The 27,940-nt window shown below is 35.2% G+C and overlaps 10 protein-coding genes across 10 annotated transcripts; 6 read left to right on the forward strand and 4 right to left on the reverse strand. All coding sequences in view use genetic code 12, as the record gives it.

The window, feature by feature from the left end:
- Positions 1 to 35: 35 nt before the first annotated feature.
- Positions 36 to 3,965, reverse strand: CD36_06110 (deubiquitinating enzyme 12, putative; the record flags this gene model as incomplete). Its single annotated transcript, XM_002417226.1, has 1 exon — positions 36 to 3,965. One exon carries the CDS (start codon positions 3,963 to 3,965, stop codon positions 36 to 38), a length of 3,930 nt encoding a protein of 1,309 aa, XP_002417271.1.
- Positions 3,966 to 4,616: 651 nt separating this feature from the next.
- CD36_06120 (exosome component RRP43, putative) lies at positions 4,617 to 5,657 on the reverse strand (the record flags this gene model as incomplete). The annotated part of the gene is made up of 1 exon (XM_002417227.1): positions 4,617 to 5,657. One exon carries the CDS (start codon positions 5,655 to 5,657, stop codon positions 4,617 to 4,619), a length of 1,041 nt encoding a protein of 346 aa, XP_002417272.1.
- A 1,968-nt stretch (positions 5,658 to 7,625) lies between these two features.
- CD36_06130 (glutamate synthase, putative) lies at positions 7,626 to 14,006 on the forward strand (the record flags this gene model as incomplete). Its single annotated transcript, XM_002417228.1, has 1 exon — positions 7,626 to 14,006. One exon carries the CDS (start codon positions 7,626 to 7,628, stop codon positions 14,004 to 14,006), a length of 6,381 nt encoding a protein of 2,126 aa, XP_002417273.1.
- Positions 14,007 to 14,300: 294 nt separating this feature from the next.
- CD36_06140 (histone acetyltransferase type B subunit 2, putative) lies at positions 14,301 to 15,449 on the forward strand (the record flags this gene model as incomplete). Its single annotated transcript, XM_002417229.1, has 1 exon — positions 14,301 to 15,449. One exon carries the CDS (start codon positions 14,301 to 14,303, stop codon positions 15,447 to 15,449), a length of 1,149 nt encoding a protein of 382 aa, XP_002417274.1.
- A 197-nt stretch (positions 15,450 to 15,646) lies between these two features.
- On the forward strand, positions 15,647 to 17,053 carry CD36_06150 (conserved hypothetical protein; the record flags this gene model as incomplete). The annotated part of the gene is made up of 1 exon (XM_002417230.1): positions 15,647 to 17,053. One exon carries the CDS (start codon positions 15,647 to 15,649, stop codon positions 17,051 to 17,053), a length of 1,407 nt encoding a protein of 468 aa, XP_002417275.1.
- Positions 17,054 to 18,268: 1,215 nt separating this feature from the next.
- On the forward strand, positions 18,269 to 19,306 carry CD36_06160 (peroxisomal adenine nucleotide transporter protein, putative; the record flags this gene model as incomplete). The annotated part of the gene is made up of 1 exon (XM_002417231.1): positions 18,269 to 19,306. One exon carries the CDS (start codon positions 18,269 to 18,271, stop codon positions 19,304 to 19,306), a length of 1,038 nt encoding a protein of 345 aa, XP_002417276.1.
- A 687-nt stretch (positions 19,307 to 19,993) lies between these two features.
- CD36_06170 (40S ribosomal protein S23) lies at positions 19,994 to 20,431 on the forward strand (the record flags this gene model as incomplete). The annotated part of the gene is made up of 1 exon (XM_002417232.1): positions 19,994 to 20,431. One exon carries the CDS (start codon positions 19,994 to 19,996, stop codon positions 20,429 to 20,431), a length of 438 nt encoding a protein of 145 aa, XP_002417277.1.
- A 360-nt stretch (positions 20,432 to 20,791) lies between these two features.
- Positions 20,792 to 22,105, reverse strand: CD36_06180 (chromatin-associated transcriptional (elongation) factor, putative; the record flags this gene model as incomplete). The annotated part of the gene is made up of 1 exon (XM_002417233.1): positions 20,792 to 22,105. The coding sequence occupies one exon, from the start codon at positions 22,103 to 22,105 to the stop codon at positions 20,792 to 20,794; it is 1,314 nt and encodes a 437-aa protein (XP_002417278.1).
- Positions 22,106 to 22,695: 590 nt separating this feature from the next.
- Positions 22,696 to 23,727, forward strand: CD36_06190 (clathrin-mediated transport effector protein, putative; the record flags this gene model as incomplete). Its single annotated transcript, XM_002417234.1, has 1 exon — positions 22,696 to 23,727. One exon carries the CDS (start codon positions 22,696 to 22,698, stop codon positions 23,725 to 23,727), a length of 1,032 nt encoding a protein of 343 aa, XP_002417279.1.
- Positions 23,728 to 23,991: 264 nt separating this feature from the next.
- CD36_06200 (high-affinity potassium transporter, putative) lies at positions 23,992 to 26,418 on the reverse strand (the record flags this gene model as incomplete). The annotated part of the gene is made up of 1 exon (XM_002417235.1): positions 23,992 to 26,418. One exon carries the CDS (start codon positions 26,416 to 26,418, stop codon positions 23,992 to 23,994), a length of 2,427 nt encoding a protein of 808 aa, XP_002417280.1.
- Between the last annotated feature and the right edge of the window lie 1,522 nt (positions 26,419 to 27,940).

The raw sequence follows: 27,940 nt of genomic DNA on the forward strand, positions 1-27,940 counted from the left end.
TCCATGCCTTCTCTTTTTTTAAATCAAAACACTACTTATCCAGAATTAGAATCAGTGGCATCAATTTCACCATCAGTTTCAATTGGTACTGGTGACGAAGTGACTTCTTGGCGACCGTTGCTCTTGATATGTACCAACTTATTGCTGTTATTTTCTTTTGAAAGCAATCTTTGTTTGCGGATATTGGAATCTTCTACTTCTGCTTCATAGTCATAATCATTATCTTCATCATCAAAGTTGAACTGAGTGGTTTGTTGAGAGGTATTGGTTTCAGTAGTTGATGGTTTGAGATCATCAAATGGCCTTGATTTTTTCACTGTTTCATTCTCTTCCTGTTCCTGTTCTTGTTCCTCTTTCTGTTTCTCTGCTTCTTCATCAATTATATCTTGTTCAATTTTGGCATAGGCGTTAACCATTTGGCCAACATCTTGGAGAGCTAGTCTTTTCTTCTGTAAAGTCTCAGAGTACTCTTCTCTACCTTTTTGAAGTAATTCAATAAAGTTTTTCCCTCCCAAAATACCAGATCCTCTTGAACTTCTTCGGCGGTAGAATAAAAGGTATGCAGAGTTTGCAACGACTTCTTCAGGATTATTAATCTCAGTAACCCGACTGTCATTAAAATAATACCATTTATCGTCTCTAAAGTTCTTTACAGAAGCGGTGTAATGACCACCTCCTAATCCACCATAATGATTGTCAACTGCAATCAAATCGTACAAACAATCTTCAGCCTTCAAGTCAGTATTAGCAACATACGAACTTATATCTAACTCTTCAATTGGGAAATCAACTAAAACATCAATCTTATCACTAAATGCCCGAGCACTATGAAATCTTTTCAAATGAATAGTGAGAATATCTCCAGTTGACCAAAGCTGGATTGTCTTTGTTGCACGTTTGTGTTCTGTACAACGTGGACAATACCATAAATCATGCTCCCCTAAAATCTCTGGTGTGCTAAAACTTTTAAGACAATCAGATAATGTGATCTTAGCTTTTCTTTGTCTTTCAAAATGAGCTCTATTTTTTTCCAATTCTGGATTTGGTAAATTCGATATATTTTCCCATGCTTGTAATTCCTTGTCTCCAAAGCAGCGTTGGAAAATTTCTTTATCCCAATCACATAATAAAACAGTGTCCTTCGATATCAATGTAGTAGAATTCAACTCTGCTGATGAACTTTCAAAGTTGCTTTCCATAGGCGAGTTTACATTCGAAGGTTTTGTGGATTCCGAATATGTAGATGGTGGAGGTAACGGTAAGTTTGATGTTGAATCAAACAAGCTTCCTAAATTGGCTTCACTTTCTGTTTCTTCATCGGATGAAGGAATGTGCCCTCCATTATTATTTCTAACAGGTAATGGTGGTGGCACCATTTCAGCGGGTACGGCTGATTGCTGCTTAAGAGTTTCCTCTTTATTTATTAGTACAAATCCATCTTGTTCTTCCAGTGCCCTGCTACTATTATCTGATCCTGATGATCTGGCTTCTTCTTGCTCTGCCAAATTTTCGTTGACTTCATCGACCAATTGATCCATTTCATCATCCATTTTTTTATAATCTGGATAAAAATAGTAGTTGCGCTTTGATTCTGATAATTGGTCCGATAAAGGCTTGAAATCACTAAAAGTTGGTTTGTGTGTAGGAACATTAATGATTCTCTCTGCTTGTTTGAATTTATTTGTTTGGTTAAAATTGTACCTGTTACGAAGGGATGAATTTAATTTAGGGCTATAGTCATGGACATACATGATTTTGAACCCAAAATTAGCACCAAGGTATGGGTTAGCCAACGACACTTCACTATCATAGCCTTCGTCGTTGTCATTATAGTCCGTACCTTCTAATGATTGTGGCAATGCAGGGAAATCCAGTTTCTTGTAAAACTCTTTCTCAACATAACCTTGACAACTCTTTTTGATCTTTTCATATTCCTCGACCAAGTCAATCTTGCTCAATAGAGAAGCTGTTTCTAACAATTTCTTTCTGATAAAACCAAAACTGTTCACATCTACCTCTTTATTCATCACCACAAATAAAGGTATTCCAAAAAAATTAACCATTTGATATGAACTATCAGCATCCTCAACAGCATTGAAAACCGGCACAATGATATCAACTGCAGGGTTATGTGGAACAATGTATACTATAACATCATCTGTATCTCTGATGATATCGCTGATGGGTAAAAATTTGTTCTTGTTGTAATCTAATTGGAAGTCAGAATAGATTGCATTTTGAAAGATCTCGTAAATAAACAATTCTGTAGATGGAATATTCAAGAAATTACTTAGGTAACCAAGTAAATCATCAAAATTAGACGTCTTATTCAACTCAACTTCCAACTTCATTATCCTTTCAGGTATAACACCTTCGTTGGACAAATCCACAATAGTGAATGTGTGATACCATTTCTTACTGATCGGTAGAGGTAAAGTCAAGTCATTAAAGGGATCAAAAGTTATGGATTTCTTACCGCAATCAGGACAGATTAATGTAGATTGATACAACCCAGTAAATAAATCGATTATCACCGAGTCGTTTCTTGCCTTATGTTGGTTCCAACAAGTATTGGCTAATTTGTTTATCGCTTGAGGATCATCTATTTCGTCATCTTTTAATTCAGGCTTTTCGCAATAAGGTTTTTTGTGGATTCTATTCAAATCCTCATGAAGAGCATCTAACAACCAACTCAATAGCTCTTGTGAATCTTGTTGAAGATACCCAGAAAACATGGAGGAGTATCTCCCGATAGTTGATTTGAATTCTCTAGGTGAAATACTAGACCCATTCTTCACGTGATCAAAAGCCTGTTTTAAAAGGGATCCAAATGCATTGGCAACATCACCATGATAACCCAAGGGGTTGTCGAAATTCAATTCTTTCTTGTAAATGTTGTAGAAGAAATAATAGTTAATCTCAGGAACATGTAATAGACATTGCAAAGCCGAGTTCATATAACAAGTGTTCCCCATGTTTGATAATCCAAGGTGTCCACCACCTTGTGCTACTTCTTCGTATGCGTTCGAATGAGACAAAATGAATTGATCAGTGGGGAATTCTGTCTGATGTTTTTCTTTTGTCTCCACCATTATATGATAGGTGTTAGCCATGATACCTTGATTCTTCAAGGCATCATCAAGCATATTTGGTGAAACTAGGGTTTTTTGGGAAATATCAAACATAAAAGTTTGTACTGAAATCAAATACTGTAAATCTTTGTCTTGAGGAATAATAAACCAAATTCTATAATCTTTCATCGATTTGCGCGGTGCCTTAAGAACATTATAACGGATCAAATCCATTAAATTATAAAAAGTGCTTGTTTTCGAAAGAGACACTGGTATTGGTGAATCATGGTGTCCATGATGATGACCATGGCTGCTTCCATTATGACGGTGTCGCAAGTATGTCGGTTGAGTCTTTTTGCCTAGTTGGTAAACCCAAAATAGGGGAGTGTTTCTTTCAATCTCTTTTTCTTTGGTTTCTGGATTGATAATAATAGCTCTAATAATTGGTTGGCCCAATATTCCAAACCATTCACCAAGATACTCAAATACTTTGGTCGATACATGACAGGAAGGGACCGGTTCCTCGTTCTCAGGGTATAAAATACCTTGCTGATCGACTACTAAGTGGAAATCAATAGGACCAAGCTTTTCCTTCAAATCACTAAAATTATCGATTGGTAAATTCAAAAATTCATGCAAAAAATCTTGTGGAATAATATAACGTTCAGTTCCTTCCTTAATAACATCATTATGTAATAAATCATTAATCAATTGACGTTTTGATGCAAGATTATCGTTGTGGTACTCTTCTGTTCGTTCATTTGATTCGTTATGACGGAGTTCGTTATCGACATTTGTTGTGTGTTCTGAATCTGTTGCTTCAATCTCATTTGTAGTCACAATTTCCTTCGCATCAGAAGGTATTTTGGATCGATCTTCTATATTGTCAGACATGACACAACTTGGAAATAGAAAAAATCAGGTATCAGTTGTTTATAGAATAATTCAATTATTTATTATTGTTATTTCGAATAAGATATGCAGTTGTAAATTGGGGTTTGTATTTTCAGTTTTGTTGATAAAACAAAAAAAGATTACTTGAATCTTATTTTTTTTCTTTGTCTCTTCTCCATCCGTTGTAAAAAAAAAAAAAGAGTGCTTATATTTTTAGCAGCACGTCGAGAAACTGCGAGGAAAGAGAGAAAGCAAAAAAAGAAAGAATTGTTGTCGACTCAAGGGGGATTAAGAAATTACAACGTAGATTATTGAGTCAGATCTAATGCATAAGTAAAGAAAACAATATAATAACGCGTTTTTCTCGTGTACGAATAGATATCTTGATTGGTTCAACGTTACATATACTGTTTAAATTTACAATATCTGGAAAGATTCTTTTCTTGTTGTTGAATGTTTAGAACTGAATATCTATTGCTAATAGACGTGTGGCTATTGCAAATTTTAAAAAGTGGCATTTGCCACCAACCAACGCGAGAAGAATAATTACGATAAGCGAGAAATAATTTGGTCAAAATCATTCACTAAAGCAACCAATGAATACAACAATGCATGTATATATATATATATATATATATATTAACTATTATTTTATATCTGCTGGCCTTGCTCTCTACTTCTTCGTTTACTCATTTCAATAGCATCTTTTAACATGTCTAATGTAATTTCACTTTCCGGATCGCCATTGACCAAACTTATTTTGTTTATACTTTCATTATTTGTTATAATTGATAAACGAGACAATACCGAGCTTTCTTCAGCTTCGCCTTCTAAATCAGCCAATAATATAGTGTTACCTTCATGTGAAACAACACCATAATTGCTAGCAATTGTTCCCCTTTTTATATCTAAACCTATTCTTTCATATAATGATTTGTTCAAATCGATGTTTATATTTGCTTTATTGGTATTAACCAACCCTCTAGTGTTTGATCTACGTGATTTCATGGCAACTTTGGTGTTGAAACTTTCTGATACATAACATCTGGGTAATTTCAATGATTTCAATGCTTCAAGCATAGATAAATAACACAAATCAAACAATGAGCTCGTTGATGTACTTTTAGAGTATACTTTTATATTTGACAATAATACAAAGGAGTACAATTTATGGTGATGACTTGTGAGATTAATGTATTCCCATTGTTCAGGATTCAAATCTGGATAATATATGGTGGAGTTGCCTTGATTCTGGTCATCTTTGATTGAAATCCCCAAATTATTAATTCTTAAACTTGTAGAAGGAATTATTTTGCTATGGTATATGGTTTCAAACAAATCTTGCGATAAAATCATTTCCTCATCGGTAGGAGCTCCTAATCGTCCACGTAATATTTCCACACAAGGATAGATAGTGGCATATTTAGATTCATTGCTATTGAAATTTTCCACAATCCCTAATGTTATGGTATTTATAATAGTTGTTGAACCGCTCTTAACTACTGAAGATGAAAACACATTGTCATTGTTGTCTTGAAATTGGGTACTGTTAGATACTTCCACTGGTTTGAATTCAGTGAAATTACGCAAATTGGGTCTGATACCTAATGCTAAATGTCTTTGCAATGATACATCAGGGGCAATTCTTGCTAATACTTCTGGTGAAAATGTAACTTGTTTCAATTCGGTCATGCTATAAGGTGGGTTTTTGATGAGTATTTAAATTGAAATGTTTGATGCTCATCACTGAAACGTATGAAGCAAGAAGGAAGAAAAAAAAAATCAAGACGCTCGTTGCATAATCCGGGTAAAAAATTGTATGGACTGTATATAACAAGTCATGCCGATTTCACGTGAATCGGAATTATCCGGAAACACGTTTCCTAACGAAACATGGTAATTGTTTGATTTTGGTTAAAATATTCACCAAATTTTTTAGAAGAAAAAAAAAAAAATAATTTTCAAGAATTTTTTAAAATCATATGGGACAAATTGATTTTTTTTTTTAATGCCTATATTCTATTTCATAAATATCACATGATGGTCAAAGGAATACACCCATTTATATTAGTACAATAATACAAGTCTGCTTGTAATTTACTTTCAATGAAAGATCCAGGTAAACTCTTTTTAGAAGATACAAGTTATCCCGTCCTTTCTGTTGATCTGCTCTAACGTGGTTAACCCCAACTCCATTTAAATCCGTGATGTGTTCTTATCTACGAAAAATCACATTAAACGTTTAACGGGAAAATTATACCAAAATAGTAACTGATAGAGCAACACATTTCTTAGTGGTTCTAGTAGTAGTAGTGTGGAGAGGGCTAAGTAATTATAAAAGTGCCCCTCTATCTTGTTATTCCTTCTACCCATAACGCCGGTATAGGAAAGAAACACAGGAATGAAAAAAAAAAAAGATTACGTAATTTATGAAATCAGACAATAATGATTTTCTCATTTTATTGGTCGTAAGCATGACGATAAGAAAAATGAGTCAAATAACAGCACAACAATGAAAACAATCACATATCAGTTTTCAATCCCTCAGTTTAAGTAGGTTCCTTTCTGATTGACAAACAAAAGTTATTAGAACGAGACCGAGCTACTGTACTTGTAGTAACAACTCTTGATTTAATATAAATGTGGAAATCTATGCACTGCTGTAGATTAGGTGAGACACGTGAGCATCATGGGTTCTTATAAATTGATGCGATGTGATTGGCTTCTGATAAGTTTTGTTAGGGGCAGTAGCAGCAGCAGAAAAAAAAAATAAATGTTTTAGATTGCATGGAAGGCTGAGGTGCTACCAATATTTAGTCAAACTTATAGTCACAAAAGTGGGGAATATTAAGTGAGATTTCATTTATAAAAGGTGATGGCCACGCGAGAATCATCACATTGTGTTCATTCATTTACTCAACAAGAAAGAAACTGATTGCAGAAAGAAAAAAAAAAAAAAAAAAAAAATCAGCAAATGGGAATCTCCGTAATATTAATCTAATCTTACACCCAAATGAGTTTCCAATTTCTCTTGTCCCCCCATAAATGCTTATATACAGTTAGCAATAGTGATAGTAATGATTGAAAATTATTTTCTCTCCTTATTTGCTTCCCTTTTTATTGTGCATAAAAATTTTAATAATTTGAATCACAATGCAAATTCTTCAACTCTCAATTTAAAAAAGTAACTCCTCCCCCTACTTCCTCTTCCTCTTCCTCTTCCTCCTCTTTGATTTCCAAATTTAAAAGAAAAAATTTCCATTTATTTATTTATTTATTCTTCTTTTCCCTTTCTTTTTCTTCTTTCTTTTTTTTTTTTTTTTTTTTTCAATTTAGATAATTTCAATTCAATTTACTTTCTTACCTCCACGTTATCACATTAAAGGAAAGTTAACATATATTCTCAACTGGAGGGACAATTTTTAATTCATTCCAATCACATTTCATATTCCAATCTTAGTTTATCTTATAGAAGTATTTTTTAGAATTTTCATACAGATACAAGAAAAACTAGTCTTTTTCATTCATATTCAAAGTACCCGTTGATTTTTATTATTTGGTTCTTGTGACTTTTTTCTTTTGGTATAATATATTTATTTCTACAACTGTATAAACACACATACATACGCTAATCTACTTTGTATTTGATTGAGTTTCAAAATGAGTCCTAGTGCATCTTATTTACCCCAAGAGGAGTTTAGTACTACTAATGTTTACGATTACGACGAAGTCCCAGAAAACAAATCATGGGCTTCTTCTTTGCCAGTGGCCAAAGGTTTATATAACCCTGAATTAGAAAAAGATGCTTGTGGGGTTGGTTTCACCTGCCATTTGAAAGGGGTTCCATCTCATAAAATAGTGTCTGATGCTAAAAGTTTATTATGTAACATGACCCACAGAGGTGGGGAATTGAATCCACAAGATGGTGATGGTGCTGGTTTGTTGAGTTCCATTCCTCATAAATTCTTGAAAAGAGAATTTCAATACTACTGTAATGTTGAATTGCCAGCTAAAGGTCAATACGGTGTAGGTAACGTTTTTTTCAAAAAAGATGATGCTGTATTTGAAAAATCAAAGAAAACTTTTGAAAGCATTGCTGATTCCTTAGGATTGAAAGTTTTGGGTTGGAGAGAAGTGCCTCACGATTCTTCAATTTTGGGTGCTGCCGCATTATCAAGAGAACCATATATATTGCAACCAGCTGTTGTTTATAAAGAAATATGGGGTCAAGACGTTTCAGATGATGAATTTGATTCTAAATACAGAAAAGATTTTGAAAAAAGATTGTTTATTTTAAGAAAACAAGCTTCTCACACCATTGGATTGCACAATTGGTTCTACATTTGTTCACTTTCCAACAAAACTATTGTCTACAAAGGTCAATTGGCTCCTAAACAAGTTTACTCATACTATCATGATTTGGTAAACGCTGAATACGAGTCCCATTTTGCTTTGGTCCACTCCCGTTTCTCCACCAACACTTTCCCATCTTGGGACAGAGCCCAACCATTGAGATTGGCAGCACACAATGGTGAAATCAATACTTTGAGAGGTAACAAAAACTGGATGAGAGCCAAAGAAGGGGTTATGAAATCCAAATTGTTTGGTGATGAAATGGATAAATTATTCCCCATTATTGAAGAAGGTGGATCTGATTCAGCTGCATTTGATAACGTTTTGGAATTATTGGTTATCAATGGTGTTGTCTCCTTACCAGAAGCTGTTATGATGATGATTCCAGAAGCTTGGCAGAATGATGAAAACATTGATCCAAAGAAAAAGGCCTTTTACGAATGGGCTGCTTGTTTGATGGAACCATGGGATGGTCCAGCTTTGTTCACATTTGCCGATGACAGATACTGTGGTGCTAATTTAGATCGTAATGGTTTGAGACCATGTCGTTACTATGTTATTGACGATGATCGTATGATTTGTGCTTCCGAGGTTGGTGTTATTGAAATTCAACCGGAAAAAGTTATACAGAAAGGCAGATTACAGCCTGGTAGAATGTTATTGGTTGATACTAAAGAAGGTCGTATTGTCGATGACCGTGAATTAAAAAACAAGGTTGCTTCAAGATATGACTTTAAATCTTGGGTTTTGGCTAACATGATTAGTTTGCAAGATTTAAATGAAAAATTGGCGGCCAGAAAAATTGATATTGAGGCAAAACCCATTGATGTGAATGTCAATGTTCAATCAGACCCAAGATTGGTTGCTGCTGGGTACTCTCATGAACAAATATTGTTTGTTTTAGCTCCAATGGCTGAAGGTAATGAAGCATTGGGGTCCATGGGTAACGATAACGCCTTGGCATGTATTTCAGAACAGCCTAAATTGTTATATGAATATTTCCGTCAATTGTTTGCTCAAGTCACAAATCCACCTATTGATCCAATCAGAGAAAAAATTGTCATGTCTTTGGAATGTTATGTTGGTCCTCAAGGTAACTTGTTAGAAATGAAACCCGACCAATTGAACAGATTGTTATTGAAGTCACCCATTTTGACCAGTTCTGAATTGTTGACCATTAAGAACATTCAAACTGTTTATCCATCCTGGTCAGTTGCCAACATCGACATCACTTTTGAAAAATCTGAAGGTATTCAAGGATACATTAATACCATCGATAGAATTTGTCAAGCTGCATCTCAAGCTATTGCTGATGATAATCAAATTATCATTTTGAGTGATGTTGCTACTTGTGCTGAAAGATTACCAATTTCTGCTTTAATTGCTGTTGGTGCCGTTCATCATCATTTGGTTAGACAAAAGCAACGTTCAAAAGTCGCTCTTATAATTGAAACTCAAGAAGCCAAAGAAGTTCACCATGCATGTTGTTTGGTTGGATATGGTGCCGATGCCATCAACCCATACTTGGCAATGGAAACTTTGGTGAGAATGAAACATCAAGGTTTGTTGAAAAATGAAAGTTTGACCGAAGAGAAAATTATTCAAAATTACAAAGGATCCATCGATGCTGGTATTTTGAAGGTTATGTCGAAAATGGGTATTTCCACTTTGGCTTCATATAAGGGGGCTCAAATCTTTGAAGCTCTTGGTATTGATAACTCAGTTATTGATAGATGTTTTGCTGGTACTGCATCTAGAATCAAAGGTGTTACTTTTGAATACATTGCTCAAGATGCTTTTACATTACACGAAAGAGGGTATCCAACTAGAGACACTATCAAACCAATAGGGTTACCCGAAACCGGTGAATATCACTGGAGAGATGGAGGTGATACACATATCAATGATCCAGCTGCCATTGCCTCATTACAAGATGCAGTTCGTAACAAGAATGAAAGAGCTTACGAGGCTTATGCCAAGAAAGAAAATGAAGCTGTTCGTAACTGTACTTTGCGTGGGTTGTTAGATTTTGAGTTTGAATCGTCAACTGAAGTCCCTATTGATCAAGTCGAACCATGGACGGAAATTGTTCGTCGTTTTTTCACTGGTGCCATGTCTTATGGTTCCATTTCAATGGAATCACATTCCACTTTAGCAGTTGCCATGAACAGATTGGGTGGTAAATCCAACACCGGTGAAGGTGGTGAAGATGCAGCCAGATCACAAGTTCATGAAAATGGTGATACCATGAGATCCGCCATTAAACAAGTTGCTTCTGGTAGATTTGGGGTCACATCATACTACTTGGCTGATGCTGATGAATTACAAATCAAAATGGCCCAAGGTGCCAAGCCTGGTGAAGGTGGTGAATTGCCAGGGAACAAGGTATCTGCTGAAATTGGTAAGACCAGACATTCTACTCCAGGTGTAGGGTTGATTTCTCCACCACCTCATCATGATATTTACTCAATTGAAGATTTGAAACAATTGTTATATGATTTGAAATGTGCCAATCCAAGAGCCAGAACTTCAGTCAAATTAGTTTCCGAAGTTGGTGTTGGTATTGTTGCTGCTGGTGTTGCCAAAGCCGGTTCAGAAAACATTTTAGTTTCTGGTGGTGATGGTGGTACTGGTGCTGCCAAATTGACTTCTATCAAATATGCTGGTTTGCCATGGGAATTGGGTTTAGCTGAGTCTCATCAAACTTTGGTTTTGAATGATTTGAGAGGTAGAGTTATTTTGCAAACTGATGGACAAATCAGAACAGGTAGAGACATTGCCATTGCTTGTTTGTTGGGTGCTGAAGAATGGGGGTTTGCCACTTCGCCATTAATTGCTATGGGTTGTATTTACATGAGAAAATGTCACTTGGGTACTTGTCCAGTTGGTATTGCCACCCAAGATCCAGAATTGAGAAAGAAATTCGAAGGTACACCAGAACATGTCATCAATTTCTTTTACTATTTGGCCAATGATTTAAGAAAATTCATGGCAAAATTAGGGTTCAGAACTATTAATGAGATGGTGGGTAGAACTGAAAAATTGAAGGTTAGAGAAGATTTGAGAAACACCAAGAATGCCAATATTGACTTATCGCCAATTTTGACTCCTGCCCACACTATCAGACCTGGTGTTGCTACTCATTGTGTTAGAAAGCAAGATCATAAATTGCATATCAGAGTTGATAACAAATTGATTGATGAATCGGAATTGACTTTGGCTAAAGGTTTGCCAGTTACTATTGATTGTGAAGTTGTCAACACTGACCGTTCTTTGGGTACCACATTGTCGTACCGTGTTTCCAAGACTTTTGGTGAACAAGGTTTGCCACATGACACTATCCATGTTAATGTGACTGGTTCTGCTGGTCAATCGTTTGGTGCCTTTTTGGCGTCTGGTGTCACTTTAGAATTAGAGGGTGACGCCAACGATTACATTGGGAAAGGTTTATCTGGTGGTAGAATTATTGTCTACCCACCAAGAGAATCCAAGTTCAAAGCCGAAGATCAAATCATCGCTGGTAACACTGCCTTCTTTGGAGCCACTTCAGGTTCAGCCTTTATCAGAGGTATTGCTGCAGAGAGATTTGCCGTTAGAAACTCTGGTGCTATTATTGTTACAGAAGGTACCGGTGATCATGGTTGTGAATATATGTCTGGTGGTAGAGTTGTTGTTTTAGGTTCCACTGGTAGAAACTTTGGTTCTGGTATGTGTGGTGGTATTGCATATGTTTTGGACATGGCACAAGATTTTGCTGAAAAAGTCAATGGAGCTCAAGTTGAATTATCCCAAGTTACTGAAACAGAGGAAATTGCATTCTTGAGAAACTTGATTGAGGACCATCGTCATTACACTGGTTCTGAAGTTGCTGATAACATTTTGAATGATTTCAACAGATACTTGCCTAGATTTGTTAAAGTTTTACCAAACGACTACAAAAAAGTATTGGAAAAGGAAAAGAAATTAGCTGAAGAAGCCAAAAAGAAAGAATTGAGTACTTTCTTGAAATCCATCAAGGAAGATCCAGAATCAGATGTCACCAACGGAGAAGCTTATAAGATTAAGAAAGGACATGTTCATCATCCTAACAAAGGCAAGAATGAACCAAAAGTTGCTGATGTTGAAGATACTATTTTCAACACTGAGTTTGAAAAGAAGGCTCCTGTAAAATTGGATAAACTCAGAGGGTTTATGAAATATAAACGTAGAAATGAAAAATACAGAGATGCCAAGGCCAGAACCAAGGATTGGAATGAAATGACTTCGAGATTGACTAAAGAGGAATTGAAATATGAAACTGCTAGATGTATGGATTGTGGTGTTCCATTCTGTACCTCGGATACTGGTTGTCCTATTTCTAATGTTATTCCTAAATGGAATGAATTGGTTTTCAATGATAGATGGTTTGATGCTTTGCAAAGATTATTGATGACCAACAATTTCCCAGAATTTACTGGTAGAATTTGTCCAGCTCCATGTAATGGTGCTTGTGTTTTGGGTATCAATGAAGATCCAGTCAATATTAAATCTGTTGAATGTGCCATTATCGACCATGGTTTCGAACAAGGTTGGATCAAGCCAACTCCACCGGCTCACAGAACTGGTAAGACTGTTGCTGTTATTGGTTCTGGTCCTGCAGGTTTAGCAGCTGCTGATCAATTGAATAAGGCTGGTCATTTGGTTACTGTTTATGAAAGAAGTGACAGACCAGGTGGTTTGTTGATGTATGGTATTCCAAACATGAAGTTGGACAAGGGTATCGTCAAGAGAAGAACCGATTTATTGGCAGCCGAAGGTGTTGAGTTTATTTGTAACACCACAGTTGGAGAAGATATTACTGTTTCTGAATTGAAGTCACAATTTGATGCTGTTGTTTTCGCTGTTGGGTCTACTATTCCAAGAGATTTGAGAATCCCAGGTAGAGAATTAAAGAACATTAATTTTGCTATGCAATTATTGCATTCCAACACCAAAGCCTTGTTGGATGATCAATTGGAGGATATCCGAAAGAACTTGGCTGGTAAGAATGTCGTTGTTATTGGTGGCGGTGATACTGGTAATGATTGTTTGGGTACATCTACTAGACATGGTGCCAAATCCGTGACTAACTTTGAATTGTTGCCACACCCACCAAATGCCAGACCAAAGGATAACCCATGGCCACAATGGCCTAGAATTTTCAGAGTCGACTACGGTCATACTGAAGTCGCTACTCATTACGGTAAAGATCCAAGAGAATATTCTATATTATCCAAAGAGTTTGTTGGTGATGAAGAAGGCAATGTTAAAGGAATCAAGACAGTCAGAGTTGAATGGAAACGTTCTGATTCAGGAGCTTGGCAAATGGCTGAGGTTCCAGGTAGTGAAGAATTTTTCCCAGCCGATGTTATTTTGTTGTCTATGGGATTCCTTGGACCTGAAGCAGATAATTTGGAAGTTCAAAAGACCAAGAGAGGTACTATCACCACTGTTGATCCAAATGTATACAAGGTCAACAAAGACGATAATGTTTTTGCTGCTGGTGATTGTAGAAGAGGTCAATCATTAGTTGTTTGGGGTATCCAAGAAGGTAGACAATGTGCTAGAGAAGTTGATGAGTATTTAATGGGATCTACTAGATTGCCAGGTAATGGTTCTGTTGAACAAAGAAACTATAAATTATTAGAGGAATTAGCCGAAAAGGTTTAAATTTAAAAAAAAAAAAAAATTGCTAAAATATTATGAGTTAGGTCTTGTATGTTTATATATATATATATATATTAATGTGTGTGTGTTATTATTCTGTTCAAGTTGTAAAATAAATGAATTGAAGTTTGTATTTGTGCAAAGCAAGTAGACAAAAAGAACAATCAGATCTTAGGTAAAACCAAAAACTTTTTGTTCCTGTATATAACCACCTGAGACTCAAAACTCTTCCTTTTTTTTGTTGACACTAATTTCACTGGAGAGTGTTCTTCTCTTGCCACTCTTTCTACCCACAACATGTCTGAACAACCAACAGAACCACTTTCGATCAAGGAAGAATATCAACTATGGAGGGAAAACTGTCGATACATGTATGAGTTTGTTAGTGAGACGGCATTGACATGGCCATCACTTACAATTCAATGGCTTCCAAAGTACACTCAATCCAAGGGGCTCATTGATGCCAAACTTCTATTGGGAACACATACGTCCAACCAAAGTGAAAACCAGTTGAAAGTTGCATCAACACAGTTGCTGGCAGACCCGAATGTCAAGGCCAATTCGAAAATCAAAATTGTAGAGAAACTCGAAAATAATGCCGAAATCTGCCGTGCAAGATACATGCCACAAGATGCAAATATCGTAGCCACCATCAACGGGTTGGGTGAGGTGGACTTGTATAATTTAGACACTGAAACCAGATATTCACATTTTGCTCCACACACAAAGAACGGGTACGGCATATCTTGGAACCCCAAACAAAAAGGATTATTAGTCACTGGTGCTGATGACCATCTTGTTTGCGTTAGTGACACCACCACTACCAAAACTATTTTCAAAAGTGACATACAAAAAGATATTGTTAATGATGTTAAATGGCACCAATTCAATGGCAATTTATTTGCATCAGTGTCAGAGGATAGCCATGTTTACTTGTTTGATATAAGAGATAACAAAGTGGTTAGTGAATACTACGCAGAATCTTCCAATGGTATCAATTCCTTGGCATTCTCTTCATTTGCGGAGAACTTGATGGCAATTGGTAATACAAATTCAAATATCAATTTATTAGACTTGAGAAAATTGGATCTGTCCTCAGGATTGTTACACACCATGATGGGCCATTCAGAGGGGATAACTTGTATGGAATTTTCACCCCACCATGACGGTATACTTGCCACTGGATCGCAAGACAGAAGGATAATTATTTGGGACTTGTTCAAAGTTGGAGAAGAGCAACAACAAGAAGACGCTGAGGATGGGTGTCCCGAACTATTCATGATGCATGCTGGTCATACTGCAGGAGTAAGCGATTTAAGTTGGTGTCCTTTTAAAGAGTGGATGATTGGGTCGGTTGCTGACGATAATATTGTCCATCTTTGGGAAATCAGTAAAAAGTTGATTACAAACGAAGAAGTTGAAGTAGATGAGTCGGTTTTAGAGTAGACATGTGAGTAGTGTTTCAGTAAAAGCTGGTTGTATATATTGCTTAGAATAGTCACCATACTTTCTGATAAACAATCAATCGTACTAGTTAAATATAATTAAGATATGAAAGAGCAATTGAATAACTTCAAAAGTAACAACTTGTCGATCTAGAAGTCAAATATGTAAACACGAAATAGACGTTACAAAAATTTGTAATGGAGAATGAGCGAGGAGATAAAAAAAAAAAAGTCTCGAAAATACCTGCGTGCTGGATAATTCTTGCAACCTCTCAAACCCACATACTATTCATGTCCAAACAAACGACTCATATACATAGATTGATAGCCGATTATCTTAAGGAAAACAACTACTTGGACACTTTAAGACAATTTGAGAATGAACATGGAAATCCAATTCCTGCCACCAAATTATTGGATGAATCATTATCTGATATAATCAATGATCGAATTCAATACAACACTCTTTTGGGCGATAATAAGGCCAATGAAGGCGTAATTAATGTAAATGATGAGTTATCATCTGAATTAAAACAGATTATTACTCAACAATTTTCAAACTGGATCACACCATTTCCTCGTCAGCCTAGTAAATTGATTGATATTGATGGATTAGTGATCAGTTCCTGCCATGATAAGGATAATGAGTTGATATATTTGAGTAGCAACGATTGTAAAGTTTATGTTGTTAAACAGAACAATATTGTCCATGTTTTGAAAACGCCGGTGGTTATTAAGAAAATATTGGTTATTGATGATAGTGATAAAGTTGTGTTAGTAGGAATGAATGGAATTCTATATCTAAGGGAAAAAGGTAAATTACAAGAGATCGATCAATTTCAAGCACACAAAAGGTTAATTGTTGATGCCAAATCTATTGTTTTTCGAAATCAAAAGTACTTAATCACATTAGGTTGGGATTTCCATCTTCGATTGATTATGCTTCATTCAAATAGGGGCGACAAGAACGAGGTGCAGAGATTTGAACTATGGTCTGAATTGAAATTACAACAACAGGGGTCATGTTTAGATGTAACAGTATATCAAGATCAATTGGTGATTGTATTAGGTAAAACAGAAAACACATTATTAGACGTTATCACAATGAGTGCAAACAATTCCCAAGAGTTGACTCTAGTTCATAAGATTTCGTTAAATGACGCCGAATTCACTGCAGCTGGATTTTCACCAAGGTGTTTAACAATTGAAAATTCTGGACATGTACCATTAATTGCTGTGGGCACATCCCATGAACCATATATGCGTTTAATTATTGTCCCCTTGCGAGATCTTTCCCACGAACCTTCCATCAAAAGAAATCAAATTATAAAGAATTTAAATACCATGTCTCCACAAGACAGATACTCACAACCTATAATAGCATGGAGAGTACAAACACCAGATAACAACAAAGCAAGCGGAGTGTGGGTAATGGGAGATGATGGGACAATCAGAGGTATTGATATAGTTGAAGATCAAGTTATTGTTGAACTCAAAGATGGTCACCAAGGCAAAATAAAAGACTTTATTACTTTTATTGATGAGAATTCAGTTGAAAAGTTAGTAACCAGTGGCATAGATAGAGAGATTATAACGTGGAAATGAAAAGCCACAGAATAGTTTGGAGCTTGGAAGTTGTGTCACGTGATACCATCAACTTAACAATAAAATAAACTTTAACAGAGATAAAGTGTTAGAGATGAGATGAAATGAGCAATAGGTTACGTGTGTTGTCAGAGAGAGAGAGTGTGTGTGTGGGGCATATCAAAGAGGAGAAAAAGTTTAACAAAATTTAGCGGATAAACAATAACAAGAAAGAAAAAAAAAAAAGAAGCAGACTCGTGGAGTTAAAGAATAGGAAATAATAAAAGTTGGACCTCGGGTAAATCAATGCCACACAACCTGAAATAAAAGTTTCACACAATAGAAAATTCAAGCAACAAAACAAGAAATAATATCACAATTTACTTCCCATAGTTTGGAATTCGGTTCCTTTTGCAATAAATCGAGTTCTTTTTTTTTTTTTTCATATTCATTTTTGATGCACCCAAGTTTTTTGAACTCAACAAGTTTATATTCTTAAGTTGTTGTTCTGTTATTTAATCTTCCTTTTATTCTTTCAAATGACCCAAATGTTGCCTGTAGATTAACATTTGATGATCTAAATCTTGTCAATTATCAAATGGGAAACCTATCTTTTAAATAACCTATTTAATTATAAAATAAAATAAACGTTTTTCAAGAATTTCCCCAACTTTTTTTTTTTTTGCTTCTCTGTATTTGGCTGTTTTGCTCTGTATCAGTTTCCCGCATTATCAACATATTTGATTTTGACGCAACTTATCCAAATCTAGTACCGACGGGTATTTAACACCAGACTCACCCACCCACAAACTGGATTTTCTTAGTTTTTTCTTTTTTATTTATATTCTTTTTTTAACCTTTTGGTATATATATTTCTTTTTTTTTTTCTTTTCTTCAAAAAGATCAAGAACTATAAATATTATCATATTTGTCATTTAATTTATTGTATCAACAAAAACAAGAGTTTAGATTTTGTCTGTTATCTTTTTGTTTTAATTCATTTCATTATATTTATTAGATATTATAGACTATCACAACCTATCCTAGGCTGAATAAATCACATAATTGCATTTATTTAATTTGTTCTATTCTTCAATTTTTGCAATTTTAGGGTCATTTCTTGTCACTTATTTATTATCATTTGCTCAAACCGATATTTCGAAATCAAATAATTTCTTGTTTAACTGATTTTGTTTTTTTTTTTTTTTTTTTTACCCCACATCATCATCGTACTAAATGTCACTTTCACCAATAGAAAAAGCAGCTTCTGGGGCTTTAGCATCAGCTATCGCCAATACATTGGTTTATCCATTAGATTTGAGTAAAGTTTTAATCCAAACTCAAGTCAAGAAAAGCAAACCAAAGAGTGAGCTTAATAGAATCCCTACCCCGCCTTCAGAATCAGATTTAGAAGATTCTGTTTATAAGCAAAAATTGGATGAAGATAACGGATTAAAGTATAAAAATACCATTGATGTTTTAACTCAGATTTATAAAAAGAAGGGGATTTTGGGGTGGTATCATGGGTTGTTTTCTACCGTAGTTGGTACTGCCGCGCAAAACTTTTCCTACTTTTATTGGTACACCATAGTTAAAAGGGTGTATGCCAATTTATACAAACACATACCTAACCACAAACCAGGAACTTTTACTGAATTGTTTCTTGGTGCCTTGGCAGCAGCAATTTCGCAATGTTTCACCATGCCAATTGGGGTGATAACTACACAACAACAAACCGATAAAAACCATAAAAATTTGATTCAGTTGATTCAAGAGATTTTGGAGCAAGACGGTATTTCTGGGTTATGGAGAGGATTGAGAGTATCCATGGTCTTGTGTATCAATCCATCAATCACCTATGGTTCTTATGAACGTTTGAAACAAATATTTTACGGTGATAAACAGTTTTTAAACCCACTTGAGTCATTTTCCTTGGGTGTCTTGGCTAAATCATTGGCTACTATTGCCACTCAACCGTTAATTGTTTCAAAGGCAATGATTCAAAAGAAATCATCGTCTAAGAAAAACAGCAAGTCAACTGACAAAAACTCGGAAGATGAAGATGAAGACGATATAAAATTCGATCATTTCACCGATGCGTTAGCATACTTGTGGCGAACTGAAAAGTTCCGTGGGTTATACAAAGGTATTGCACCACAATTGTTGAAAGGAGTATTCGTCCAGGGGTTGTTGTTTACTTTTAAAGATCAATTAGATATATTGTTTTTGTTTTTGTTATCATTGATTAAGAGGAGATCTGGTATCAAAAAATAATTGAGCCATACTTGGAGATATAAAGCTATACATGAAAATCCAAAAAAAAAAAAAAAAGAAAATAAAGGGAAAGGGGTTTCGAGAGTAATAATTAAAGCAAAACTAAAAGTAGACCTTTTGTAGTTCTTTGTTGTTATTATTATATTTCTAAATAGGTTTCAATATAAACAAGTCTTAGATTGTACTGGAAGAGTTACGCATAACCATTATCGTTGTTGATTGTTGCAATGCTATGCTAAGTGTAAGTGAGAATCGGGTCATTGTTTCAAAAACAATCGATGCAGTAGCCCGCCACAGGAAAAAATATCATCTTGACATGATAAGGGTTTATCAATACAATTAGGGTTATAGCCCTAAACATATTGATTCACACGTGAGCAAAAATGAGATATTTGCCGCGCACGACTTTGAGTACGTACTTACCAATTATAGGCTGAAAAAAAAAAAAAAACATTCACACAGTAAGGCGATTTTGTTGTATGAGTAGGTGCGCTCGCTCAAAGACATACAAACCATACATTTTCTTAGTCTCCCTCCCAACCTGACTCTCATAGTTCCTGTGTGTGTGTGTGTTCCCACCAAAAACTTTCCTCGCAGTCTCATATACTCAATTTTTTTCTTACAAAAATTTTTTTTCTTTTACTTTTTTTCAAGGATTCTTCTTTTTACAATTCAACAACATCAATCATGGGTAAAGGTAAACCAAGAGGGCTTAACTCTGCTAGAAAATTAAGAGTTCACAGAAGAAACAACAGATGGGCTGATCAAGCTTATAAAGCTAGATTATTAGGTACCGCTTTCAAATCTTCTCCATTTGGTGGTTCATCTCACGCCAAAGGTATCGTTTTGGAAAAAATTGGTATTGAATCTAAACAACCAAACTCTGCTATTAGAAAATGTGTCAGAGTCCAATTAATCAAAAACGGTAAGAAAGTCACTGCTTTCGTTCCAAACGATGGTTGTTTGAACTTTGTTGATGAAAATGACGAAGTCTTGTTGGCCGGTTTCGGTAGAAGAGGTAAAGCTAAGGGGGATATTCCAGGGGTTAGATTCAAGGTTGTTAAAGTTTCTGGTGTCTCTTTATTGGCTTTATGGAAAGAAAAGAAAGAAAAACCAAGATCATAGATTATCCCAATATATATATGTATGTGTTTTTTATTCTTTGGGGAGTTGTATAATAATAATGAAAATATAATACGATAAAGTTATAAAGGATTATCATTGATTGTATTCTTCTTTTTGTTGTTATCAAATTAAAGAAAAGGATATTTTCTCAGAAAACGGAGTGTATAAATATATTTCAATACAATTGCACGTTTTTACTATAGGAACAGTGAGTCTTTGCTTTTGGTTTTCTACTTGAAGTATTGTAGATCAATTTTTCCTCTTACTCTGTATTCGTCTACATCAAAATAGTGTCCAGTTATGTATGTACACATATATTTGGGGGCGGCGGCGGGGGAGAGTTATACAATCTTATACAAACTACATTGCCAAATCTCTACCTTCAATAGATGGGCCACCTTTTTTAGCTGCTTTTCTTTTCACCGACATTGATGTCAATTTCAGGTTAATTCTCTTGAATCTTTCGTCATTGCTTGCATGTCTAGCTTGTTGTCTCATCAACAAACTCTTGTCAACTTGAGGAGCAATTTTATAAGCGGTAGTTCTTGTACTTGGAATAGCCGCCCTTTTCCTTCTTTCTGCATTTTCTTCATATAAGGTCTTTGCTTCTTTTCTTTTTACGCCTCTTGACAACTTATTAGTAAACTTGTTTCTGTTATATTCATGGAATTGTACAGTTCTGTCTTTGTACGAGTCAGATTTATTCAAAATGGGTCTTGTCCAATCACCAATCAATCTATCGACAATTTTCTTCAACAGAGGTTCAGTTCGTTTAGAACGTTGATAAAACACTAACACTTTACCAATGCCAGAAGCAACTAAATGATCAGTCTTTATTGGCAAGGTTTCCAATGCATGGATCAACTCTTTCTGTATTTGATATGCTGGCATCGAAGCATCTGGTAATGGTTCCAACCATAATCTAACTGCTTCTAACAAATTATTATCTAAAATAGGTATGGCCAAATCAGCTCTTGCTAAAATATCAGTCACTTCTCTTAATAATTTCAATTTTTCAGTGGCAATTTGACCTTGGGAATTCTTCTCGACGTCAGAATTGGCAGCTTTAATCATTTGATCTTTTAAATAATCAATTTTATCATCTTGCATTCTTTCAAGATCATCTTCATCAGCTTTTCTTCTTCTTTTATTCGTTGATTTTATCGCAGCACTCATTCTTTCTTCCAATTCAAATCTTTTTCTTTGTTGTGGGTCCATATTAGCAATGTCGATTTCGTCAGTTTGTTGCTGCGATAATGATGGTCGAGAACCAGATGTCACATTACTATTGTCATTAAAATCGTCCTGTTCATGTTCTTGTGGTCTTGAATTCCTAATCAATTTCTTGCGTACAATATCACCCATTTCTTCTCCATTGGTGACTTTTTCTACCTTTATGGAACTAAGCACATTTTCGTCATTTTCATATGTGAGTTCTTGCTGTTGAGGTTCTTGGTGTTCTGATACTTGTTGTTCTGGTTCCGGTTGTTGAGATTCAGCAACATTGGCTGTTGAAGGATCAATCTCATCGTGAGATAAATTGGTATAATCAGCTAACGGGTCACTCATTTCGGTATTTAACTTGTTATATTGGTCAAAGGATTGTAAAGATTGATAATTTTGTTTGGGTTTATTAATTTTTTTTTTTTCCTTCTCGTTTTTCTGCCTCTTCATAAATATCTGGCAATTCGGTTATTCCTCGCCATGTCTGTGTGATTGACATTCATCAAAGATTGTAACGATATGGGTATGTACTAAGAATAATCAGATATATACATTGTCAAATGATATATCTATAAGTCTTGTCTATATTTAAGATGCTTTTTTACCAGTTTAAGTTGTTTTAAAAGTTTTAGCATAGTTTTGTTGACAAATTTCGTCAAAATTTGGTTTCAAAACTTTTTACAACCTTGACTTCTATTTTTTTGTCTCTAACTATAAGATAAATCCATAAACCTTCCAACACCAAAATAGCTTACTGGACGTATTTTTTCACTGAAGTCTTGTTTTCTCCTTACTCTTATCTACTTGGAGTACTTCTGATACTATGACTTGCAACAGGTCGTGTAAATTGCACTAAGAAGTTTACTTCAGACCTTAGTGTGAATTTTTTTTTTCTCTCGTTTTTTCTCGCCCATACAACATCCGCCACGAATCCCAATTCTCTTGTATCATTCAAAAATAAAACACTTTGGGTTGCTTTGAAAATTTCAGCTTGGGTTCATTTCGTCAACCAACACACACCCATACTCACGGAGAAACCAATGTCGCAATACATCGGGAAGACAATTTCTCTTATTTCTAATAAGGGGCTTCGTTATGTTGGTCTTTTAGAGAACATCAATGCAGATGATGCAACTGTTGCTTTGAAGTCAGTAAGATTATTTGGAACTGAAGGTCGTATGGCAGCAATGGGTCAACCTAATTTAGAAGTCCCTCCTGGTGTTGATATATATGATTATGTTGTGTTTAGAGGTTCAGATGTCAAAGATTTGTCAGTTTTAGATACTCCTATTGATGAAGTTAAACCAAACATTTATCGCCCTCCACCACAACAACCACAACAACAACAAGGAGCAACTACTGGTCAATATTATTCTGGTCCTACATCTACATCTTCTCAGAATGGTACTCCTCAAACTCAAGCTCAAGCTCCTGCCACCACCACAACCACAACTGGATCACAGTCTTATAAACAAGCTAGTTCAAGTGCCCCAACTCAAGCCTCTCCAGCTCAAGCAGCTCCAGCTCAACCAGTTCAAACTTCTGCCCCAGAAGCTTCAACATCATATCAACAACCCACCAAAACTGTAAATGAGGAAGCAGCAACAAAAACTGTCACTAATGATCAACCAGCCGATGCTCAACCAGGTTCAGTTCCCCAACCAACAGCTACCAAGCAGCAACAACAGGCAAGAAAGGGATCAAAGGTGGATATTCCAACTGAGGAATTTGATTTTGAACAGGCAAATGCCAAGTTTTCTAAGGAACTAGAACAAGAACGTGAACTTGAACATACTGGATATAATAAAAGCTCATCATTTTTTGATAACATTTCATCGTCAACTGATGAAAGAACAAATATGAGATGGCACGAAGAAAGAAATTTGAATATGGATACTTTTGGTGAAGCTTCTTTACAAAGAGGAAGAGGAAGAGGAAGAGGCAGAGGTGGAAGAGGTAATTGGAGAGGCAGAGGGAACTATCGTGGTAGAGGTGGTGGTGGTAACTGGAGAGGTGGTAGTAGCAATCGAGGAAGAAACAGTGATTATAATACTAAACCAGAATGGGCATAAAATCTAACCAGCTGAAGGGAAAGTAAAACAAAAAAAAAAAGAACCAAAACTAGATTATCAAAAACATATATAAAAAAAACAGATAACAAAGAAAAAGAAAGCATTTGTATAACAAATAATGGAATATATATAACAATAATAATGTACATTCTTTATCAAAGAAAAAGCTTAAATATAATACAAAAAAAAAAACGTAACACCCCAGAACATACAAAGTACAATTCAGAATAGGGTGTAGAACATTGCTAATAAAAGTACAAAACTCTATATTCTAGAAATACCTCCAATAAATAATTTCTTTTCACTTTCCTCTTTTTCGTTATCATACCAAAGAAATCCTCCTTTATCTTGTGTCAAAGAATATAAGGGACTATAGATATGGTTGATTATAGTTTTTCTTATCAAATGACCAAATTTCTTGAAATAATTTCTTTTACCGGAATGATATTGATGACATCTGATTAAATCATTTTCAAAGAAATGAATAATTGGATGATTATGCAATTGTTCAGGAGCCAAAACACTTAATCCAGGGATTCTCGCCATTATTTTTGAACATAATTCTTTATCAATTTGAACACTTTCCATAAATCCAAACCGTAATATACATTTATAATGGCCAGGAATTTTCATTGGTGCCAACAATATTCTTTCATCGGAATTCACATAAGGAATAGATAACACTCGAATACCTACAAACACAAATTCTGACGGTATGGATGCAAATGAGGTAACCAATTTCCCATATAATTGAGGTAAAGTATTGGGTGAGTTGGTCATGATGGAATCAACATACATAAACCCTAATCCTGGATGTCTAGATAATGGGACCGTACCAAATTTGGTAATAACATCTTCTTTAGAATATGACAAGACTTGTTGTTGCTGTTGTTGCTGTTGCTCATCCTCTAATTGATTTGGTGAAACTGCATTGTGGTTAAGATCGACAGTTACAGACTTTGCTGCGAAGAATGGGAACAAATCACCAATTTTGATTCTTTGTTCGTATTCTTGATCGACTTTTTTGGATCTGGCCCAACGCCAAAGACACAAAAAAGAGAAGAATATACCTGCCATCATGAGTGGGAACCAAGCACCATGTGGTACTTTTCTCAAGTTGGCGACCACCATACAAACTTCCAAGGGAACAAAAATTAAAAGGAATAATAATGGCCAAATAATGTTGGCATTGTAGACATAAAATAAGCAAATTATTATCAACAGTGACGTGACAAGAAAATCCATCGAAATTCCTAATCCATAAGCTGCAGTGACATTATTACTGTTTTTGAATCCCGCAGTTGTACAAATCACCCCAATCATTAATAACCAATTCATTACTGGAATGTAAACCTCACCGCGTTGGTGTGAAGAAAGGTGAACAATTTTCAATTTAGGGAAACAATCCAAGTTTATCAATTGTGATGAAATAGAAAAAACCAGCAAGATCAATGCTTGTGAAGCAATAATTGTTGCAAGTGTAGCCAAAACAAACATAGTCCAATATATACCTTGACCACCGGGCAATGAAAGAAAGAATGGATTGGAATAGGCTTCTGGATGGCTCAGCAAGTATGCACCTTGTCCAAGATAACATAAAATCAAAGCTGGATAAACAAAAAATCCCATAGTCAATTGTATCGGGAGTCTACCAACCACTGAAACATCACTGAAAAGAGCTTCAGTACCAGTGATGGACAACATTGCTCCTGAAAAGACGTCAATTGATCCTGATTTCAAAAGTTTGATAGCATAATAAGGTGACAATGCAGCGAAAATACCCGGATTATATTTGACAATATTATAAATGCCACAAAGAATCAAACCAATCATCCAAATAAATATAATGGGAGCAAATGTAAATGAAAGTTTGCTGGCACCAAATTGTTGCGCCACAAACAAGACAATAAGGATAACTTCAGAAACCGCCAAAACATTGGAAAAAGAAGGAATAGCAACTTGAATCCCCCCAATTGCACTCAACACCGATGTGGTTGGTGTCAATAACCCATCAGACATGACCAAGGCACTCCCAAGAAAACAAGCACCGAGTATAAAATACTGAAGGAAAGAAAGCAACATGGGATTTTCCTTTATTCTTTCAACTCGTGTTTGAGTAGATTTGATTGATGAAGTGGTTGTGTCCTGTCTGGTTAATAATTGCATGTCAGAAGCTTCAGGGGCCCCAGGCAAACTGACCCCTTTGGGACCAATACCCAAGTGCCGAGCAATTTTAGCAAAAATGGCAACTTGTCCACCATGATTACAATTAACCCCCACAAACAAAACAATTAGCACATATTTGAATATAACAATAATGGTAAATATGTAAAAGATGATTGACACAGCACCATAAATGTCATCTTTACTGGGTGGATAGGAAGAATACTTGATTGAATTGAGAACATACAATGGGGAAGTACCAAGATCACCATAAATTGATCCCAACGACAGGAAGCAAAGCATTAGAATTTTCCGCCATGATTGTTTGTTTGAAGCACCTTTTTCGTCTTCAATGACTGAATTACCAGAAGAAGAAATATCTTCTTCTTCGTCAAAAGTGTTGCTACTTGGTTGTTCATCAATATCAACTTCAGTAAAGTATCTTAATTCAGTCTGATCAATTTCTGAGTTGTTATCAACATTAACTGAATCCTGTGATTTCCTAATTGACGCGGATGACCCTACCATGTAGCTTTATATTATATGTGAAAATGAGGATGAGAAATTTGGCTGTAAAAAAAATGTGCTTCTTGGTTAGTTGGCTGGAGAAGTAAGATTATATTGAATACAAAAAAAAAGAAGAAAAAGAAAGAGATACTACTTTATTAAATATAAGAGGTATTAGTGGTATTTATACTCAGATGTTTGATAAAGATGCAAATATTCCATTAAATGTGTATTACTGTAAGACTCAGCCTAGAGTTTTATTGGAGTATATTTTTTTAGGGGCAGCCACTTTCAATAAAAGAAACAAAGCAATTGTTGTGAACTAAATTTGAAAGAAAAAAAGTGAAGAAATAAATCCCTCATAGAAATTCTCAGCCAAAAATCAACAAATTCATTCAATTTATTTACGATGACAAGTTGCAATAATGAAAATTGATTAATACTTTTTAGTAATTCAGGATCTCCCTAAGTCTTTTGGTTAGTGGAATTAGTTCATTTCAACTTTTTTGGTTCTGCTGGTTTCATATCACACTGTGTTGAATAGAGTTGTTGTGCTCTTTGAAACAAACAACATAATCGTGCTTAGAGATCTAGAATTACCAAATGCCTCCTACTAATTCCCCCCCACTCCATCTAAGGCCAGTATTTCTTTCGCTGATCTTATATTTTTCCCGTAAGGAAATATGTTCATGTGTGTGTGTGTGGTGGTCATTTACCCGAAAATTTTATTTGACCTAGTATATATTTAATACTGTCTACATATACTACATCCAAAGGAACCACAAAATCATCATTGCTTTAGTTTATCAAGTTTTATTTGTTTTGTCTTTGAACACTTTCATAAATTCCCGCAAGAAGTTACGTCGTAGTTAAACTGTCTAATTTCACAGTGTTATCTTTTGCCCTCCTTCCCCCTCCACCTCCTTATTGGTTCCCTTCAGTTCAAGTTTGTTTTACCCAAAAAAAAATCTAGAAAACAAGCTTTAGTTGTTTTATGGAACAGAAGATCGAGTTTATTCTGTCAATGTAATGCTTGTTATATAGGGTGATGTTCACTTAAACTCAAATATACTAAGAGAACAATGGAATAACTCTAATAAAAGAGAATTACATTGTTTGATAAGAATTTGCTGCAAAAAAAGGAAAAATTGACACATCAAGAAAAAAAAAATTTTTCTGGGGAGGGGGAGGGTTGATGATTTTCTAGTGGACGATTTTTTGCGGGATTTTTCCCATTTGTCAATGTGAAATAAATATCTGATTACAAGATAGCATTACTCCTCAAATTCCTCGTTTATACACAACACTTGACCTGCTTCTGTTTGTGGAATTTCTAATCTGGACAATAGTTGTAAACTAGAGATACCCAAGGTGTTGTTATGGAGAAATAAAAGAGACACGCGGCTTGAGCCGTACCAAGATCTGCATGAATATTAATTGTTTCATTCGAGAGTTTTCCTTGTCTATTTTTTTTGGAATGTTGTAATTTTACTTTCAGCTCTCTTGAAGTACTTGTTGTATTCATAATTTGAGAGGCCTATAT

Source organism: Candida dubliniensis, chromosome 1 (genome assembly GCF_000026945.1).
Source record: "Candida dubliniensis CD36 chromosome 1, complete sequence".
Classification (NCBI taxonomy): domain Eukaryota; kingdom Fungi; phylum Ascomycota; class Pichiomycetes; order Serinales; family Debaryomycetaceae; genus Candida; species Candida dubliniensis.